Source organism: Prionailurus viverrinus, chromosome F1 (assembly GCF_022837055.1).
Source record: "Prionailurus viverrinus isolate Anna chromosome F1, UM_Priviv_1.0, whole genome shotgun sequence".
Lineage (NCBI taxonomy): Eukaryota > Metazoa > Chordata > Mammalia > Carnivora > Felidae > Prionailurus > Prionailurus viverrinus.
This window is the reverse complement of record NC_062577.1, coordinates 50,982,220-51,004,074: the sequence shown is the minus strand read 5'-3', so window position 1 is coordinate 51,004,074 and position 21,855 is coordinate 50,982,220. Positions and strand designations below refer to the sequence as shown.

Sequence of the window (21,855 nt, the reverse complement as noted above, 5' to 3'; positions counted from 1 at the left end):
GACAGAGACAGAGACAGAGACAGAGAGAGAATCCCAAGCAGGCTCCATGCCCAGTAAAGAGCCCCACAGGGACCTCAATCCCATGACCCTGGGATCTTGAATTCAGCCAATATCAAGAGTTGGGCGTTCATCTGACTGAACCACCCAGGCACCCCTCCCCTATGTTTAATAGTTCTCCCCAGTTCTAAATTCTAGCAGCCTAAGAGGGGGGAATTTATAACCATACACTTTAAAAACTCCAAATCAAATTTTATCTTCTTTTGATTTAATCTATAGTTAGTAAGGACAGAATATATTCTGATCCTAAACAATTTCATTTTCTAATAGTGTTTAAGTTGTATCAAAGCAAGTGCTTTCATGAGACCAGCTTCAGACAATCAATAGTTGTATGGTTCTCTACCACCAAAATGGACATGTGGAAACATCAGTAGAGGTGAGGTGTTTCCTAATGAAACCCAATGTATTTCTTTACTAGTAAATATATTTAATAAATTATAAATATATTATAAAATATAAATGTAAATAAATAACAATTTATTTCATTTACCGCATATAAGAGTCCCATTAGGTTCTTGAGAAAACTTACATCATCGTTAATGTATCTTGATTATTTTACTACAAGTGATAGAAAGCCAACTTTAACTTAAACATAAAGATATTATTTCTTTTCACCCATTTGGGAAAGGGACCAAAGAAATTCCTTGAAACCAAGAGTAAGGTGCAAACAACAGGCCTCCACAGGGGCTTGGGGTACAGAACTCAAAGCTGTCAGATTCGTTCCTTCTCTTCTTCCTGCATCTCAAATTGTCTCCTTTTGGCCTCATCCCACACCAGACTCTCTCCGGGCATTGGAGAAAATCACCCCTGACACTGTCTGATTCAAACCTTCTTTATGCCTTGGTTTCTTTGTCCTTAAAATGTTGATTGGAACAGCATTGAACTCATGAACTTGCTTTGGGATTGAACAAGTTGATAAATGGATGTGGTTAGCACAGTGTCTCATACATAGGAACTACTCACCCAATACAATTATGATAGCTATTAGTATTATTGCCCTCCCACCTCAGAGTAGAAAGAGGACTTCTCTTTCTCAGTATGCATAAGTCAACCAAGAGCCAGACTTTCACTGACCCCCTAGCACCATATGCCTTCCTGTGACCAAGAATGGAGGACTTTGATCAAATAGGCCTAGTCATAGGGCCCCTCTCCTACAGCCAGGGCTTTATGAATACGTGGGAAACACTCTCAGCCAGAAACAAAGGCTTTCCCAGCACACTGCACACACCCACCATGCTACTGTAAAATAGTTACAATTCCCAGGCTCTTCCCCATTAGAAGCTCATAGCCATTCTGTTTTCCAGATCAAGAAATTGAGTGAAAATAACACAGCTTGGACAAGATACTTAATTTCCCATAGTCTCACTTTAAAAAAACAAAATGGGTGTGTTAGGAGAACTAAGAGATCTTATATACCTAGCGGGATGACTGCTGCATCTCCCCACTCTACCCTCAGCCCCTACTATTTAAAAGTAGAAGATACTTTCTTCTAAGACAGAAAAGAGCCAGGTTAAAAAAAAAAACAAAAAAACTCATGTCTCTATCAGTGAGTCATTAATGAATTGCTAGAATAAAAAATCTCTAACCAAGAGCACAATTGGCTCTGAAGGTGTGATGCCCCTTCAGTGAAGTGGTCCAATCTTCTTTGTCCTTGCCACTTCTCTTCTCAGGACAAGAATACCTTACCCACATACCCATGACTAAGATTCCGTCCAACTTTGAGTCTGAGTCTACACTTCTGTGACTAGCTATGCGATTCAGATGGCTCATTTTCTGTTGCTATCACCTTTATCCTATCGTGTTCCTAAGCATTTTCCATACCACTTTTAGAGAAAACTTATTGAGCATGTTTTCTGTTTGGTTTTGGACTTGCATTTAATTAGGTATTAATCTCGCTAACGTATTTCTGACCAGCATGGAGGCTTTTGTTTGGTTAGTCTTTCCCACAAGAACTAAGCTGCTTCCACCCCCAGCTCCCACAGCTCAAGGTATTAAATGATTTATTGATATTGTCTGTCTCAAACAGTGAATTCGTTCTAAAACTTTAGCGCTGAAGTGCTATAGCTCAGACTGAAGGCCATCAGGACACTTCCATGAATAAAAGTCTGAATTCTGCCACGAGACCAGGGACCGTGTCATTTTTTGCCATCCAGCTTTTGGTTCCAGCTGGAGATCATTTCTACCTACGTGTGTATGAGCACACTCAGGAGCATGCTCTAGTTCACATGTGTGCATGTCTTTTTGTTCTTTTTCTCTCTCATGGCATCCCTTAGGACTCTATTCTTAAGCTCGATTGTTGGCAATCTTTACGTTGCCTTTGAGACAAGTTATTCATCTGAGGTTGTGTTGGTTCTCACCCTCATGCTGATGCAATTCAGATGTATATTTCACTTAAGCCAATATTGATCCTCGTATCTTTGTGTTAGAAGCTTGTTTGCTGGACATGAAATGTTCAATGCGACCAAATTTTCTCCTACTGAAGGCAGAAAATGTGTAATTTCAACCACCCCATGGCTCTTCACCGACAGTTCCTGTTCAGTGTGAAAATCAAGGCTCCCCACATTCATCTGAAGTGTAGGTTCTGTAAAAATATCCAGGAAAGGATGAGACCTGTTTTACTTTATCCTGTTACTTGAATACACAATAATGTATTATTAAGCACCTGCCGTGTTCAAAATGGATGTCTAATTACTAGGACTGGGGCAGGAGGGTAGAAACCATGAACTCTGTTCCTCAGGAGCTTATCATTTAGTTGATAAGACAAACACACGCATGAATAATGTATCCATAAAAATATAGGGATGGGGGCGCCTGGGTGGCTCAGTAAGTTAAGAGTCTGACTCTTGATTTTGGCTCAGGTCGTAATCTCACGATTCTCGAGATTGAGCTCCACATCAGGCTCTGCACGGACAGCACAGAGCCTGCTTGGAGTTCTCTCTCTCCCTCTGTCTCTGCCCTCCCTCACACTCTCTCTTTTTCTCTCTCAAAATAAATGAATAAACATTTAAAAATGTATATACAGCTCTTAATATAAGCTGTGAAGAGAGATATTTGAAAGATCTGAGTGGTGGTGCAGCAGAAAGAGGGAGAAACCGAGAATGCCTTATCTTCAGGACAGCACAATTTCCACACCAAAGTCTCATGGCCCCTCCGATCCCACTCACTGGCCACACAGGCTTGAGGAGCACAGGTGGTACTTGACTGAAATCATTCCATGCGGACATGAGGAGGCACTATTCCTCTATTTCTTCAGTCTCTCAAAAAATTATTTCCAATCTCTCCATGCTCATTATGATCAAATGCCAATCTCAGCCCACCCGTTGTTATTGGTGCCTGTGTCAGATTTGGAAATGTTTTCCCCGGTGTCAGGATCTCAGCAGGAAACAGATGGCATACTCAAAGGGGCCTTTGAAGAGAATTAAATGAAAAGGCTATTTATGGAGGTGTAGGCAGGATTAAGAGAATCAACAAGGGATGTTAAAGTACCCAGGGACTAGCAAAAGCCAGAAGCTATTACCTTCTAGGCCTAAGGGGAAGAAGCTGTTCCCGGAACCCAGCAAATGCTATAGCCAGTGAGGCGGGGCTGCCCCCGTAGAAACTGAGATTATAGAGAAAGAGTGCAGGCTTGCCAAACCGGGATGCCAAAGACAGGGATCAGGAGAAATTAAAAAACTGAACTCTCTCCTTCCTTTGGTCAAATCCGACTGGAAAGAAGCCGGAGGGAGGAGAAGATCCCTAAGGCAGTCTGCAGAGTCACACCCCAGCGCACAGAGCAGGGCAGACAATGGGTCTGGAGGCAATTTAGCATATCCCCCATTCTTCCGATTGGTGCTGCTTCTCACTCAATATGTGACGAAGAATCCTTTCCAGGCTAGAGGATCACCTGGCAAGCTTTGGCTCGCCACTCCATGATTATTGATAAAACACTAAGTAAATCTGAAGGCTTAAGGAGGATTGCACTTAAGTACTTGGACTGATGGTATATTTCCATTAAATTCTAAATAAATGTCCTGGTCTATATGAAGCAATCAAATCTACAGGTAGAAACCAAGACGTTAAGAAGCTTCAGTAAATCACATGCCTTCAATTGAAATCTTTAAGACGATGGTTGAGACTCTCTCTTGTGAATTGATTTATCTATCTGCTGATGGATCTGATCATTACTGAGATGCCTAAAAGCATCCTGGAAACTGTGCAGTTCTCTCCTTGATGCCTATGGCATGTTTGTAATGGGAACCGGAGATAAAATTCTTTTCTCTGAAGAATCCAGTGAATTGCTCCATTGTTTCCTTTTGCTTAGATTCGGGGATGCTTTTAAGAAATTTTAATTGATAATAACGCAAAATAGAGAATGCTATCCAATAAGCAAATTTTTATCTCCGAACAATATTTCTCAAAAGCCAGGCTTTCATTTGCTCTAACCCTCAACAGTTTAGAAAAGAGAAGTACCTGGAAAAAGACACACAGATGCAGCCTGAGCTCATAATGCTATGAAGTGTTTTCAGATCTATGGTTGATCCACCCTGGCTAAATGGAACCCAGAAGTGAGTTACAGAATTGCTACTTAGTCCCACTTTCTCTTCCAAGTCATTGAGTCCCTCTTTCCTAAATTTTCACACAAAAAATATAAGAACCATTAATATTTTTAGTGCTTGCTATGTGCTATGTTAAGAACTTTACATGTATTAACTCATAACAACCATTTGAAATAAAGGCTATTACTAATAAGAACATTTAGAAATCTGATGCATTGTGTGATTAGTTACCATGCCCCAAGGTATAGTAGGTAAGTCGAAGAACTTGAATTTGAACTTGAGATTCAGGTTCCAAAGACTGTGTCCCTAAACTCATCCCATTGTTGCTCCAAACTGCATTTGTAAACAGCTCTGGGGCTTTCAAAATCTTGATATTTATAAATGTACTTATCACCAACCCATTCCTTGGAACCCTATAAAAACATTCTTGCACATCAATCTCAGTAGTCCTGTGAGATAGATATTGCTCATGCTTCGGTATAATCAGGAGTCTGAAGGACCGTGCAAGTTACCTAGAAACATGACAGAGTCAGAACGCAGACCCAAGTCCGGTAATTGTTCTGCTGATCCGCAGCTTCTTCAAGTCACCCCCATCAGGGGCATGAACTCATGACCTTGCAAAGATAAACTGACTCAGATTGTAATCTGGGCTGCAGGATTCACTGACTCTGTAGTCTCAGCAAGGAATTTAAAACCTCTAAGCCTGGAGTGCCTGGGTGGCTCAGTCTGTTAAGTGTCTGACTTTGGTTCAGGTCATGATCTTCTGGTTTGTGAGTTTGAGCCCCACATCGGGCTCTGTGCTGACAGCTCAGAGCCTGGACCCTGCTTCAAGTTCTGTGTCTCCCTCTCTCTGTGTCCCTCCCATGCCCCTGTTCACTCTCTCTCTCTCTCAAAAATAAAGAAACACTAAAAGTTTTTTTTAAATAAATAAAACCTCTAAGCCTTTGTTTCCTTACCCATAAAATTGGGTGAAAGGACCTACCTTAGTAGGGTGGCTATAAACTTTGAACAAGTTAATTTAAAGGCCAGGGCATTGTCACTCACACGTAAAATTAAAATTTAATAGACAAATTCATAAAAAGTAATCAATACTCAGTTATTGCTATAAAATGTAAATCAGATAAAGTCAGATCCCTGCTGGGAATGCTCCCTTGGCTTCACATAGAAGACAAACTCCTCCTGGGTTCAACGGGTGCTTTTATTTATCCACTTTCCTCATCTCATTGCTCTCTGGCTCTCACTCACTAAGCCCGGCCACACCAACCTTCTAGAGAATCCAGCCTCAGGGACTTTGCACTTGCTTTTCTTTTGCCCAGAGTGTTTTCCCTTCCTTCCCATGGTGACCTCCTTCTTGCCATTAGCATCCCAGCTTGATTATCTTCTCCCGAGAACCCCTCCTGGTGCTATTCTCTGCTATATTGTTATATATTTATATATAATAAATTATATTTTATTATATATAAATATATATATTTTTTATTTATTATTATTATATATATTATTATTATATATTATATATATTATTATTATATATAAATTTATATATAATAAATTATATAATTTATTCTATAGGTTGTTTCCTTTCTAGCACATAATACCTGTTCCTTTTGTGTTTGTGTACTTGCTGCCTTTCCCCACCAAGATGTCGACTCCAACCGTGTTCACCGTTGTATCCCTAACTCCTAGAACAGTGTTTGGCACGTAGAATGGCTCAATCAATACCTGCTGGATTAATGGATGATTAAGTTATCTCACCCAGTTAACTAGACTGTTATTACCAAAAACGTGACTCCCAATTGGTGATTGTGATCTTAGCCTACTATAGCAACTATTGTGCAGAACGTATATGTTTCCAATGTTATATCAGTAGGGCATGGTTATTATTTTAGTTAACATACTGGAATTTCACTACCTTTACACACATTTGGAGCCGTATGGAAAGTATGTGAGTATTGTTTGCCTCTAACATGCGATAGTGTTAAGACGTGATAAGTGGCAGCGGGGCTGGACACTACGATGTTTGTGGTAATTCCCACCATCTCACTTTGCGGCTGCTCTCCACAGAAACGGCCAGTCTCCGAAACTGCGGGGCTCTACAACAGTTCCAGAGCAGGGAAGATGTGCCCAGGTCTTCCTTCCATGGCCTTATGTAGAAAAAGGTCAGGAGCTTGAGCTTTTACGGCACATACCTATCTCGGAAACCCGGCCTTACCACTTCCAAGTTGCAGAAACTTTTCTGTGCCTCCGTTTCCTCATGCGAAACACTGATAATAATAATACTCACTCGATAGGATTGTTGGGAGGATGAAATAAAGCAGCATCTATAACACAATTCTAAAAGTGCAAGTGCTCAATGAACCCATTAATTACTTTTATGTGTCCTCCGTGAGAGCTGGACAGAACTGGGTTCCTATCTTCTCTCAGGGAGAACAGATAGAAGCAATAAAAAATAGTGTGTGATAAATTCCAAATTCTCCTTCTTATTATTAAAATCAAACTGAGGCTAATTTTAGGATTTCCCACTATCACTGAAGCCAGTTTTCCATCCCCCGTGTTCATATTTATTGGGTGGCTCCAAAGAACAAGGCAGTATGCTAAGCAGCAGCGACAGAAAGCACCCCTTTCTAGCAAGGAAAATGTCTTATAATTTCTTTAGTAGCTTCACATCTCTGAATTTCAAAAGTAGCAGTGGAAAGGAAGACAATGTCTTGTGGTACCCTTGCTCCCCTGGGTCCCAGAATTCAATTAAAATCATGTTCCATCTTGCCTGATCCAAAGTGTTTTAGATGAAAGGATCCTGGAATGCAGAGACAATATCTGTAAAAGTATAACTATAATGTAGCCGGTAAAGCCTCATGCAAACAGAGATGCTGAAAAAGTCCATTTGATGATGAAAGAAAATCAGATAGATAGAGAGTTAAATAGATAGCTACACGGAGCTTTCCAGCAAGCTGTTCCTTTATGACTATAGCCTGCAGGACTGCTTGTGAAATAAAATAATCATGTAATCATGGAATTTCAGATTTATTGCCTTCTTTTTTTCGCCACGAGTCTCTCTAACCACAGTTCTGGCAAAGCCCATTTTGGCACATTGCTATTCAAACATATTCAAAACCCACGACAGGCTACCCTTTAAAAAGGCATTAGTGTAAGTGCCCTGGGAAAATAGACTCCAAGGTTGTAGATGAATTGATATGATTTCCTTGATTGTATCTTTTTATTTATGAGGCATAATTTATAAGCAGTAGAGAACAAACTGCAATGAGTGATGACTCACTACAGCCAAAGTCATAAATCAGAAGCAGTGAAGGAAGTGGTGGTTTTGATCGAATCTATTGAATTAGCCGTTGGTTTAGCCAATACAGGTGTTGGAAAGACCTTTTTAATATCTATTTGTCTCCCTCATGGGAATGTGATCACAATCTCATTACATGCCCCTAAGAAACAAATAATTTAATTGTTTGTCTGTTAACATGCAACCTATTTACTCAACTTATTAATTACTGGCATGGCCATTCATGTCAGGTTTTTGTTTTATTTCTGATATGAATTGTCACAAAGATATATTCATACTCTCTAGTTTTATAAAGAATGATGTTGCTTCCCTAGTGCTCTTCAATAGGAATATATCATCACTAGTGTTGAAATGCTTTTGTTTTATCAAAAATGGTCATTAGTCCACAAGAAGCATGTTACAGGATATCACAGAAGTTGCAGAGAACTCAAAAATCCCTCCATATCTGAATCCTTTGAGAGCAGCAGTTATAATACATCTCTAGCAATACAACTAAGCAGCCTGGAAAAAGAGCAGAATCTCAAATTGCTCTAAGGGCTAGGACGGTCACTGTCACTTACATGAGGAGTCAACAGATTAGAAGTTCTTTGTGAAAGATCACTGGCTGAATATAGTTATCTCTGCCTTCCATTTTTGTATGGAAGTTGATAGTGAATACAAGAACGAATCGACATCGAGTGGGTGCTAACAGTATCGTCAATATCACTAAGCTGTTCTCTTGGCTTTCACAACACTTGTAGCATGCTGGTCTCTTAGCCAAAAGAATCATAAAATACTTTTACAATTAAGGAAAGTCCTTATGATATGATAAAGGAAAAACACATCAGGAAATCCCTGGAGATTGACACTAAGAATTTCTCTTTGCATAAAGACTATACTTGGAGGAGCGACTGGGTGGCTCAGTCGGTTGAGCATCCGTCTTTGGTGCAGGTTATGATCTCATGGTCCGTGGGTTCAAGCCCTGTGTCATGCTCACTGATGTCAGCGCAGACCCACTTCGGATCCTCTGTCCCTCTCTCTCTCTCTGCCTCCCCCTTCGTGCTCTTTCTCTCAGAAATAACATTAAAGAAAAAGACTAGGAAAATATCAATCCTAAAGAATGTTACTTCAGAAAGCTATGAACCATTGGGTAAGACAAAGCACTAAGATGAAAATGACTTTACAGTCAAGTATAGAAATAAGGCTGAAGAATAACTAGCACTATAATGTAAGCACCCAACAGGCTACCACTCTGGGGAAATTTCAGGTCTATCTTGCCTTTCCCCTGTCCTCTGCAGAGTCATGGCCCCTTCTCTGTCTCTTTTACAAAAATTATTACAAACGCTTCTGTTCACAGATTCTTCCCTCCCTTCTGGAATCAAACTAAAGGAATAATGTGTTGAGAGGAATTGGGAGCATTTAGAATAATATTCATCTGGGCTGCAAGGGAAAAATAGATCCAACAAGCTCCAGAAATATCGGGGTTTCAAGAAATGTACACCTGGATTGAAAACTAGGTAGCAAATGTTCCTTCTCGAAAGCTAATGAACTCTGGTTCTGTTTGAAACCATGACCGCTGTAATAAACTCTGTAATGATGATTGCAGCTGTAACATATTCAAACAGATACATGCTTCATGCTTTTTTGAATGGCTGAAGGTAATGACAACAGAAATGCAAAGTACATTTCTAAACTGACTTCGATGAATAGAAGTTTAAGAATGCATGTAGTGCCGGGGCACCTGGGTGGCTCAGCCAGTTAAGCGTCTGACTTTGGCTCAGGTCATGATCTTGTGGTTCATGAGTTCGAGCCCTGCATCAGGCTCTGTGCTGACAGCTCAGAGACTGAAGCCCGCTTCAGGTTCTGTGTCTCCCTCTCTTTCTGCCCCTGCCCCTCCCCTGCTCATGCTCTGTCTCACTCTGTCGCAAAAATAAATCAACAACAACAACAAAAGAATGTATATAGCATTTTCATATATATTCCTGGTTCTGTAAAGAATAGCCATCTGTGTTTCTCAAACAAAACTGGGCACAAGAATCACATTGGAAATGTGTCGAAAAGGCAGGTTCCAAGGTCCTTTCACCACAAACACTAATATAGGTACTCCAAAATGATTTTGATGATCACGGCCCAGGAACACATTTTGACAAAGACTTCTCTGATGGAAGATTTCTAGGAGGCAGTTTTAAATAGAGAAGAAATTATTAAACCCATCGTTTCCACAGCAGTGGGATCTTGGCAGTATGGTGGCAGATGTTGACCCTTTAGATAACTGAAATTTTTTAAGGCAAAATACAGTCATTAGTACTGGTTGAGGGGAGTAAATAAAAGAACAATTTCATTTCTTTAATGAATACTAACATAAAGATGGTAATAGTAACTAGTTAGGTTTTTTAAATTAGATTGAAAATGGAAATATAAACAGAAATATCTACTATTTTTGCAGTCAGTGATAGAATTTGTGGTTAAATGGTTTTATTTTGTTTTTATTCAAATAGTTAATTTACATTATAACTCTTGTCATGGTCACAACCAAACCTTAGAGAAGAGAACACCCCAATTTAGCCAGTCCAAACTTGCTCTCATTTTTCACAGCTATTCGTTGGGAGGTTCCTAACTCTTACAGTTGAGTGTGTGTGTGTGCGTGTGTGTGTGCGTGCAAGTGCTCACTAAACACAAATAACCAATTGTTTTAGTGAAAACTTTAATAATTTTTTTTAGCTTATTTTTTATTGATATTGAGAGAGATAGAACAAGTGGAGACGGGGCAGAGGCAGAGGGAGACGGAATACTAAGTAGACTCCATGCTGTCAGTACAGAGCCCGTTGTGGGGCTCGAACTCAGGAACCATGAGATCATGACCTGAGCCGAAATCAAGTCAGAACTTTAACCGACTGAACCACCTAGGCGCCCCTCATCTTTTTTTAATTATAAAATAATAAATATGTTCAGCTGGATATTGTAGGGATAAAGATATTTTGAATAAATAAAAAATGAAGAGGATCCTTACTTTTTTTTTTAAGTTTATTCATTTATTTTGAGAAAGACAGAGAGCATGAGCAGGGAGGGGCAGAGAGAGAGGGAGAGAGAGAATCCCAAGCGGGCTCCATGTTGTCAGTGTGGAGCACGTTATGGGGCTCGAACTCATGAACTGTGAGATCATGACCTGAGCCCAAACCAAGGGTCAGCTGCTTAACCAACTGAGCCACTCAGGTGCCCCAAGACTATCCTTCTTTTTATCACTTGGCCTTGTAATTCAAAAGCCTTACTTGCTCTCATCCCATAAATATGTCCCTTCTTTTCTATGAGCAGCCCACACAATAAAACCCCTGTTTCTGTACCCTATGATCGTGTCAGGAAGTCTTGGGACACAAACCAGATGGATTGGCTTGTCAGGTAAAAAGTAGGTGACTAGGTGGTAATGGGTGAATGGATGGATGGATGGATTCGGTAAATGATAGGTAGATATGATAGACAGAGATAGATATGGCAGGCAATTCCATGTTCACAAGGTATTTTATTTCTTGATTTCTATATCGGTTCATTAAAATCAAAAGGTCAGAGCATATTGCTCAAAATTTCCCGTGCAAGATCTCTGCTTCTTTTTTCTCACCATATAAAGATGAACCCAAATCCTGGGGTCCTGTTTTGTCAGTAGAAATCAGAAGCATATCTTTTAGTATTTTTATTCTGAACCCTGAACTATTACACTTCCGTTCCTTTGTTTTCTGCTTCACTGGGCATTGGCAGAAAGCCACAGCAATTTTTGGCTAAAAGACTTCTTACTTCAACAGACAGAGAGGATACCACGGACAGTTTCTTCTTTACTCTTCTTGTGGTTTTGTATCACAGAAACACTGCCTTGTGGTACAAATTTTGTGAAATCCATAATTCTTCATTATTTCAGTCAGCTTTCTCTTCCTCGTAACTGCTTTCATTTTCAGAGTAGCTCATGTAAATAGGCTGATCCTGCTTTGCATAAACACGTTGATTTATATGAATGCTATTTTGATCTCAAATTGATTGAATACTAAAAAGAAAGACTAAGAAAAAGAGCACTATATTATGAAGGTCTCCTGTCAAAGACAAAAGACCCTAAGTCCTACACACATTCCCAGTTAGTGCTGGAGAATTTTGAACTGCCTACTTTTCAGACCAGAATATTTCCATAGAAATACACAGAAACACCATAATACTGAGGCTCAAGTGTTTTAAAAATGCCATAAATTAAATCACATTTTGGAAATAGGACTCTATCCAACAAAAACTCACCTAACACAGGAAGGTATGAGGTTTAGTTTTTATCTGATGACACTAGCATTAAAAAGCCTTCATATTTATATGAAGTATTTATACTTCAGTATTTATAATGCTGCATCTACAACAAAAATGAAAGCAAAGTGAATGTTCATAATCCGAGGCCAGACCCCGTGCTGAGCACTTATGATACTTATATCATTTTTTTCAACATCCTCATACCTGCCCTGTTGCTGGTCTCCTATTGGTGCTCAGTAATTAATTGGCAACTTGCTGAATTTTTATTTTATTACACTACTTTTATTTTCCTCCTCATTTCCTTTCCCATCCATTGTGGCCTGTATCAAAATTCTATATGCCCTTTACTTAATTAAGCAAGGAGACCATTAGTCTATGGTGGCTCTAATGCTTTGAAGGTCTATGTAAACAAACTGAAATCTAAGCCGGTAAATGCTTCAAGATTACAAAATCAAAACACGGAGAACAATGGCTATAGCTAATTAAATACTCTCCTCTCTTTGCCTCTGCACATTCCCTGTGTTGGCCAACTGCTCCTAACCACTTCCAGTTTGGCAGTGCCCCCATTAGAATTGTTTTTTGCCCAAATAAACTCTTAAAATTTTTAACACGCCTCAGTTTAGCTCTTAACACCTTAACTCACCAACAAGAGCCGTACTCTTGGCAAAGAACTTGATATCAATATGTACACCTTGTTTTGCACCCCTTCCCCAAGAATACTTTCTTTTCAAACTTTGTCACTCCTTGTGTAGTAAGAAATGTTCTCTCCTATCTCCTGGACAGGCATTTGCATTAAAGAGGTTGGTCTGGAGCTGACTGAGGAGTCGAGGACTCTCTCATCAGCTCTGAAATGTGACCTCTTCATCAATAACCTCTATACCTGCTGTCCCTCTGCTAAGTCTGACCTGGGCCACTTCGGAGGGGACTACAAGAGCAGCTGCTGTTGGAGTCTGGTTCCCATGAAGCGGTTCTTCCATTGCTAACACAGCGTGCTGCTCCCTACCTCCCTGTGCCTGTGAAAACAAACCTCCATCCCCTAAGACAATCTGGGCCCGTCTATCCGCCCTTACAAGTTAACATTACCTCACCCAGGACTGCACATATTTGTCTATGGACGAGCCATTTGATTTTCATGACCCTGAGTGTCGTATTTATGCATATGGACGACATGCAGAATCAAAACACAGTTTATTGGAAAGAGTAATAAAAGAGTTTATTGGAGAGGCGTCTGAGTGGCTCAGTCGGTTAAGCATTCTACTCTTGGATTCGGCTCAGGTCATGATCTCAGTTTCGTGAGTTTGAGGCCCACATCTGGCTCTGTGCTGACAGTACAGGGACCACTTGGGATACTCTGTTTCCCTCCCTCTCTGCCCCTCCCCCAATCACACGGTCTCTGTCTCTCTCAAAATAAATACATAAACATTCAAAAAAAAAAAGTTTATTGGAGAGCAGAATTCTTGTCTCAGCTCTTGTAACTTCTCTCACGTAGAGTAAGAGAGTGACATTTTCAGAGGCTTAATTTTCTCACCAGTAAAGGGGGCTAATAACACATTCTCCAGCCACCCTACAAAGTTGTATTATGAGGACGAAGTCAGATCACACATTAAAGTGCTTTGTAAAGTGTAGGGTTTATACAAATGTGAGTATTATACAAACAGTGAGAGAATGTGTCTAACAAGGGCAGGTTCTGCTATGTAAGGAGGTTAGTTGTCTCTTAAAATATGGGGCACTTGTTGGGATGAACACTGGGTGTTATATGTAAGTGATGAATCACTAAATTCTGCCCCTGAAACCAGTTTTACCATATATGTTAACTCACTACAATTTAAATAAAAATTTGAAATAAAAAAATAACAATTAAAAAACATAAAAATAAAAATGGGGCTTCTGGCAATCCTCTCAGCAAGGGGCTGCAGATTTGCCTTTGACAGCAATCTGAGAGCAGTTCAACATCAGAAATTTTACTTTTCCAAAGGAAACCACCAAAACAAAACAAAACAAAACAAAACAAAAGTATGGAAACATCAATAAGATTTGGCCTAATTGCTAAAAATCTCTCCCATATTTATTCTCTTGAAGCATCTCTTGATGCAAAAATAAAAAAAACAAAAACAGTTTGTTTCTAAGCATCTCCTATTTCAAATGTTCTGCATGCTTTTTTTGTAACACTGCATACCTGGAACGTGTCTACTATAGAATCAAACAAGTTTTTTTTTAGACTTTAGAAGCTCAGAGCAAATATATTAGATGCATGGATAGATAGATGATAGATAGGTGACAGATAGATAGATAGACGATAGATATAATAGATAATCTATCTATTGTAGGAGACACTGAATGAGAAAGAAATTTCCTGAAGTTAGGTTTGCACAACATGAAAGCTTACTAAGGAATACTTTTACTCCTAAACACGCAGATAGTCTTCTTGTATTGCCATTTAGATCTATCATTCTGATTGATCACTGTGTAGTTGGCTGTTATTGGGCCTAATTTAACCCTATACACTCACACATCCATCTACTCTGTCTATTGTACCTGACATTCTACAAATTACTTACTCATGCAAATGACGACCTAAGGCAACCTTTTAGGATATTCGTGTTTAATTATACAAATGGTTCTTGATAAATAAGATTATACATCCTTCCATATGTTTATTCCCTCCTTGATGAAAGGAAAATTTAATTTTCATGCAGATTTGGTGGGGACGGTGTTTAAGAATTGCTGAGTTTTACGTAGTCTGCAGATCCATTCAGGTTGCAGGAGCTGACACCCCATATACAGAAATGAGCGGCTTCTCATTAGGCTTAAACCAGCCTGCTGCACTCTGAAATGAGGGCTCCTAATCGGCCCCCTTTGTGTTCAAATGGTCAAAGGCAAAAAAGAGGAAGGAGCTGATCTCCTCTGTGATTACAAAGGTGCAAGATCAAAGTTTATCACATTCTGTTGTGTTTGGTTGCTTTTGGTTGCCAACTTTTGTTTCAGCCTGAGGCTACTTTGCTTTTGAGTGATCTTACTGATTTCTCTTTGGAGGTCTGGGCAGTGAATTCAGCAGGAAAAGCCCCCAGTAGCTGGACTTGGTGTAGAACCGGGCCTGCCCCGCCAGAAGGTCTTGGCGCCCCCAGGTTCCATACAATCTCTTCCACCCAAGCAGTGGTCAACATCAGTGCCCCTGGGAAGCCCAACGGAATCGTCAGTCTCTACAGATTGTTCTCCAACACCAGCGGGGCAGAGACCGTGGTGAGTAGCAGAGCACTTAGAACAAAATTCCAGGGCTGGTTGATTCTTTACGAATAAACTATGGTGTCCTTGCCTTTTCATCTCCTTGATCCTTCTTTCTTACCCATCTGTTCTCAATTGCCCATGAGGAACTTAGCACAAAGATCTGAGAAAAAGTGTTAGGAAACATACAGAAAATATGTAAATATTCAGGGAGAGAAGTGCTAAAAGTATTAAAGACTCCACAAATATAAGAAGCCCAAGACTTTAGGGGCACCTGGGTGGCTCAGTCAGTTACGCGTCTGACATCGGCTCAGGTCATGATTTCACGGTTCGTGGGTTTGAGTCCCACGTCGGGCTCTGTGCTGACAGCTCAGAGCCTGGAGCCTGCCTTGGATTCTGTGTCTCCCTCTCTGCCTCTCCCCCTCTCGTGCTCTGTCTCTCTCCTTCTCTCAAAAAATAAATAAATATTTAAAAAAAAATTTTTTTTAAAGAAGCCGAAGACTTTAGCGACAATTAATTTAATCAGAAAACAATATCAAGTCGTAATCAGAAAACAATATAGTAATGGGTCGACAAATGGCTGTTATTGGTGGTGTAAATGTTAATATGAGAAAGAAAAAGAGCAAAGACTATCCTCGGAATCCCCATTTTGGCACAAGCAAATGTCTGATAACACACTGAAAGTTCAGACTTTCTTTTGGTGACTTCGAGAAAGTTCCAGCGCTTTGGGAGAGAGAACAGCTTGGCCAGCACAACTCTTGCTCCGCTGTTTTTTTCTTGGCACGTTTGGGGCACATCGGGGAAACACAATGGACAGTGGAGAGAAATCATCTTTCCCACTGTGTTTTAGCAAAGCCACTGGCTGAAGGGACCCTAATAACTAATTAGACCAGTTCCTCCATTATTTATACAAAGACACCAAGAGCCAGTAAGATGAAGCCCCTTTCCTGCTGCCCAGTGCATACCACTCTTGCATTTTTCGTGAATAAGTATAGATTATGACACTTTGTTCATAAAAAACCCTCATGGACAAGTTGTGCAGATCCCATTATGATATTATAAATTATTTAGACCAATGTAGGGAACAATTTGGGTAAGTTTGGAGAAATCCTCTGAATCCAGAGTGCCAGGTATTAAAACACAATTTCAAAAAATAACTTGCAAGGAAAGAGGTCTCGTATTGAATGTTAAAGAAGTATTAGCATATTTTCTACAGGGCCTCGTATTCAATAAATATAGATGATGTAAATACAATCAACCCTTGATTATCCACGGTTATAAAATGATAATATTAATAAACTAAAATAATTTATATTTGGAGTGCATTGTATGCATTTTTTAAATAGCAGATAACTCTTCTTAATTATATGTTGCTATGTCACTGGAAATTCGTTTTCCAGTTTCTGAACTCTTTTGTTCCAGAGTTCTTAATGAAACCACAATGAGGTAAAATACGTGCTCCAAATAAACCAAAAAGTTCATAATGCAACAAAGGTGGTTGAGGGAAAGGCTTTGATATGTCATATAAACCAACATGCTCCCAGGAAGAGATAGACTTTCAAGCTCTTAAACACCCACTCGAACATGGACCTGAGGGAATTTTGATCCCCCAATTACATGCACGGAACAATGGCAGAATATGGACCTTAGTGAATACTCTCCAGAAATATAATTCAAATACAGATTTTGGTATTGGAAAGGCATTATTCTGAAGGCCACAGAATTTGATTAATATTTTGTGTGTTTTCTGTTAGTGGGAATGTGAGGTGGCGCAGCCACCCTGGAAAACAGTATGGAAGTTCCTCAAAAAGTTAAAAATAGAACTATCCTACGGTCCAGCAATTGCACTACTAGGTATTTACCCAAAGGATACAAAAATACTCATTCAAAGAGATATATGCACCCTGATGTTTATAGCAGCATTATCAACAATAGCTAAATTATGGAAAAAGCCCAAATGTCCATCAACTGATGAATGGATAAAGATGTGGTTTATATTTACAATGGAATATTACTTGGTCATAAAAAGGAATGAAGTCTTGCCATAGGCAGTAGATGGAGCCAGAGGGCATTATGCTGAGCAAAATAAGTCAGTTAGAGAAACACAAATACCGTATGATTTCACTTATGTAGAATTCGAGAAACAAAGCAAATGATCATGGGGGGAAGAAGGAGAGAGGCAAACCAAGAAACAGACTCTTTTTTTTTTTTAACGTTTATTCATTTTTGAGACAGAGAGAGACAGAGCACGAATGGGGGAACGTTAGAGAGAGAGGGAGACACAGAATCTGAAAGAGGCTCCAGGCTCTGAGCTGTCAGCACAGAGCCCGACGCGGGGCTCGAACTCACGGACCGCGAGATCATGACCTGAGCCGAAGTCGGACGCCCAACCGACTGAGCCACCCAGGCGCCCCGAAACAGACTCTTAACAATAGAAAACAAACTGATGGTTACCAGAGAGGAGGTGGGTGGGGGGATGGGTTAAATAGGTGATGGGGATTAAGGAGGGTGCTTGTGGTGAGCACCAGGTAATATATGGAAGTGTTGAATCACTAAATTGTACACCTGAAACTAATATTACACTATATGTGAACTTACTGGAATTTACATAAAAACTTAAGAAAATACATTTTGTGTGTTCTGTGCCATATTCTAACATCTTTCTATGGTGCTAAATAATATTGTGCCTCGTGATCTCTATCCTGTTACCTCAAACTTCTAACTATTACACCATTACATTTTTCGCATGTTTAAGACATGCCTCTCCAACTGGATTGGCAACTCCTTGAGGGTAAATACTACGAGAGATGCCATAGCGTGCCTCCCAGGTGACCCGGCGTGGCACTCCCTTCATAGGAGGTGGGATACACGATAAACATTTGTCCGTTGTCTGTGCTCTGCGACGCTGCCTCACCTCGTATCCTTTCTTCCTACAGCTGTCTGAAGGCATGGCCACCCAGCAGACTCTTCGCGGCCTGCAGCCCTTCACTATGTACTCCATCGGGGTGGAGGCCTGCACTTGCTTCAATTGTTGCAGCAAAGGGCCAACGGCAGAGCTGAGAACTCATCCTGCTCCACCCTCAGGACTGTCCTCTCCCCAAATCCAGACACTGTCCTCACGGACAGCTGCCTTCCAGTGGAGCCCTCCTCTGTTCCCCAATGGTGTCATTCAAAGGTAGTGGGCCAGACAGAAGGATGAATAAGCCAACATAAGACACGCATACAGACGTACAGCTAGCTACCAGCCCTGCCCAAGGAAGGCGTGCTTATTGAACAAATACCTATAGCAAAATAGACAAATTGACTTATGTTCCCTGAAAGTGTTTAAATCATAAAGTCAGCTAACGACAGAAAGGTGAACAACCACATTGTCTTTAAATAAGAAAGACTAGGCAATGTGTCTGCATTCATTGAAAGAGTACGCTCTTCAGGGTTCCCTGGAATTATTCATTCTATGGGCCTCGGCTGGAACATAAGAAACTTCTGTGGTAAATCAGAATTTGCCTGATCTAATTTAAAATGCCGTAAGGAACCACTGCTTGAAAAAACAAAGGAGGGATTTTACTCAAAATAATCTGGAACAAAAGATACTGTTTGTTCAGTATTTATTTGCTTGTTTGTTTGTTTGAAAAAAAGATATTCCTTATTTTCAGCAGAGGAGAACGCTTTTATCGCTCTTCCCTGAAAAGAGACAAATCTCTTATCTCTACCAACAAGGATTGCTAGTTGCTGGCTGGACAGCAACACGTGTACACATGTGACTTTTCTTATCACTTCTCCGGTTACGTCCGCCGCTCATTTCCAACGGCATTAAATAAAGTGTTTCTGAGCGCAGTTTCCCACAAATGGAAATCGGAAAGAGCTTGTAGTTCCGCGAAAACCAAACGTCTCCTCACAAGATACACCCCGTTTGAGACGAAAGTTAAACTAACCTGATTGCGTGCTCTCTCGTTCTAGCTATGAGCTTCAGCTCTACGTGGCTTGTCCCCCGGATTCAGCCACTCCGTGCACTCCCAGCCAAACAGAGACGAAGTTCGTGGGGCCAGGGCAGACAGCCAGCCTTGAGGGCCTCCAGCCTTACACCACCTACAAGCTGAGGGTGGTGGCCCACAATGAGGTGGGCAGCACGGCTTCCGAATGGATCAGCTTTGTCACCCAAAGAGAATGTGAGTAGAAGTGGCTGTGCCCCCATCAGCCAGAGAGGGAGGTAGGAGCCCTGCCACGAAAAGTAGGCCAGCTGGCCTTTGGAAAGGGCTGGGTGAGTGTTCAAGTGCCCCGAATACCGCTGAGACGTCGACGAAGATGACTACTGGGGGGAAACAAATGCCCTTTGGGTTTAATAACATAAAGATTAAGTACAAATTTAGGAAGAGTTTTCATGCAGTGGTGGGGTGAAAACCAATTTAGAGGAAATCAAACAGGGATGAACATAGACAAACGCTGGAAATTTGGGATGATATTTATTTGTTTGTCTGTTTTTTAGTTTGCCACTCCTTTTCAAGTTACGTGGCATAATCCAGAAGGCATTTCCGGAAGGCATTGAGATACGGCGGGCACCATCAGGAAAAGCGGAAGGGCAGTTCACTGGTTAATTGGGGCCTCCTTACATTTCTGTAAAATAATTCCTTTTCGGAATTTATAAGGTGTATATGTCTACTGTTTAAAAATGACAAAAATGAAAACAAGGTGCCTGGCTGGCTCAGTCGGAAGAGCAGGCGACTTCTGATCTCAGGGGTCATGAGTTTGAGCCCCATGTTAGGTGCAGAGATTCCCTAAATAAATAAACATTTAAAAAATGAAAAAACACCAAAAGTATTGAGAATAAAATAAGTACTTATAGCTAGAGCCTGCTGCATCGTTTGCAGGGCTCAGTGGAAAGAAAAGGTATGGTGCCCCTTGTTCAAAAGTCAGTAAAAAGTACCAATCTTCGAATGTCTGGTTTTCTTCAAATTAAATTTTGACACATGGAATTTACTACATCAAGAATGTAAATATTTTAAGTCTTTGGATACTTACTGCAAGTTGGATTTCCAGCCACACTGTGTCAAATTATAATTTCATCTTCAGTATATGGCATTGGCATTTTTTAAAGTAAGAGTTATATGTTCATGAAAGGCCAATGCCTCCTACAAAAAACTTAATGTGTCTGAACAACAACATGGCAGATGTGAGCAACAGGTCACTCTTAGAACTTGCTTGTTCGTGGCATTGTTGAGGGATTTTACAAATAGTCTTCAGCACAAGACGATGAAGGAAGTGCTGTTATCTAAATTTACAGAAGACAGAACCAAAGCAGGACTGCGGACCGTGCATTACAATTCCAAGATGCCGTTCACATAGACCGGACTCTGAACTGAGGCTCTGGGAGCTGTACAATGAGGTGGCCCCAAAGTAAGGCCAGAGCTGAAGTCACCTGCCAGTTTCCATATCTAGAAAGTGGAGGTATTCCTCTGAATTCATCATCACCCCGCTCAGCTAAGTACCACTATGTTACCCTGGTCTGTCATGAAGATTTCAGACCTTCTCCTCCCTCCCCAAACCTCCCACTTCCTCCCACCCTCCCCCACTGCACACCCCTCCTGTCCTCACCCACCTCTCCCTGTATGCTCTACAGAACTCCCTGCTTCCACACTCACCAGGAAAAGAGAGGTCACCGGTCAGTAATTTGCTCCCTTCCCACCCACCTGCGATCGGCTTCATTTCTGTCTGCAACAAGGAAGGGTGGTCCTTCTCCCCGAAATAATCCCACCTCCTGTGCTTTGAATCCCACCCCCTTCCCTGCTGACCACCAGCCTCCTCTCTGCAATCTTCAGTGTACCCTGGATAGAGTCACACTTTTTTCCAGTGCCTGAGTGGTTCAGTTGGTTGAACATCCGACCCTTGATTTTGGCCCAGGTCGTGATCTCATGGTCATGAGTTTGAGCCCCGCGTTGGGCTCCAAGCTGAGCCTGCTTGGGAGTCTCTTTCCCTGTCTTTCTGCCCCTATCCCGCACACGCTCATTCTCCCTCAAAATAATAAAAAAAATAAACAGAGTCACAGTTGATTCTCTCCCTCATTTCCCCTCCCACACTCCTCCCTTCATAGCAAAACTTGTCTGAAGGATGCTCTCCGAGGGCTTTGCCCATTTTCCTTCTTCCCACTTACCCTTTAAAGTTCTCCAGAGTGATTTTCACCTCGTCACTTCGTGAAAATCTCTTCCTAGGTTTGCCCTTGACCTCCACAGTGATCATCTAGGGGATATTTTTTAGCAGAAGTCACTCTTACTGACTTCTGGGGAACATTCAAGGCAGTGGGACCCTCAGTCCTTTTTTAAAAAGCAGTCCCCCTGGTGCGCCTGAGTGGCTCAGTCAGTTAAGCCTCTGACTCGGTTTCTGCTCAGGTCATGATCTAGGAGTTCATGAGTTGAGCCCCATGTCAGGCTCTGTGATGACAATGTGGAGCCTGCTTTGGATTCTCTGTCTCCCTCTCTCTCTGCCCCTCCACTACTCTCT

The 21,855-nt window shown here is 41.0% G+C and overlaps 1 protein-coding gene across 1 annotated transcript in view; it reads left to right on the top strand.

The window, feature by feature from the left end:
• The window catches only part of USH2A (usherin), a 735,906-nt gene that overhangs the window by 694,188 nt on the left and 19,863 nt on the right, over positions 1-21,855 (top strand). Inside the window, exons 64-66 of the mRNA XM_047839579.1 lie at positions 15,175-15,381; positions 18,300-18,538; positions 19,321-19,529. Of these exons, the coding sequence (XP_047695535.1) occupies positions 15,175-15,381; positions 18,300-18,538; positions 19,321-19,529 (655 nt within the window). The remainder of the gene's footprint in view (positions 1-15,174; positions 15,382-18,299; positions 18,539-19,320; positions 19,530-21,855) is intronic.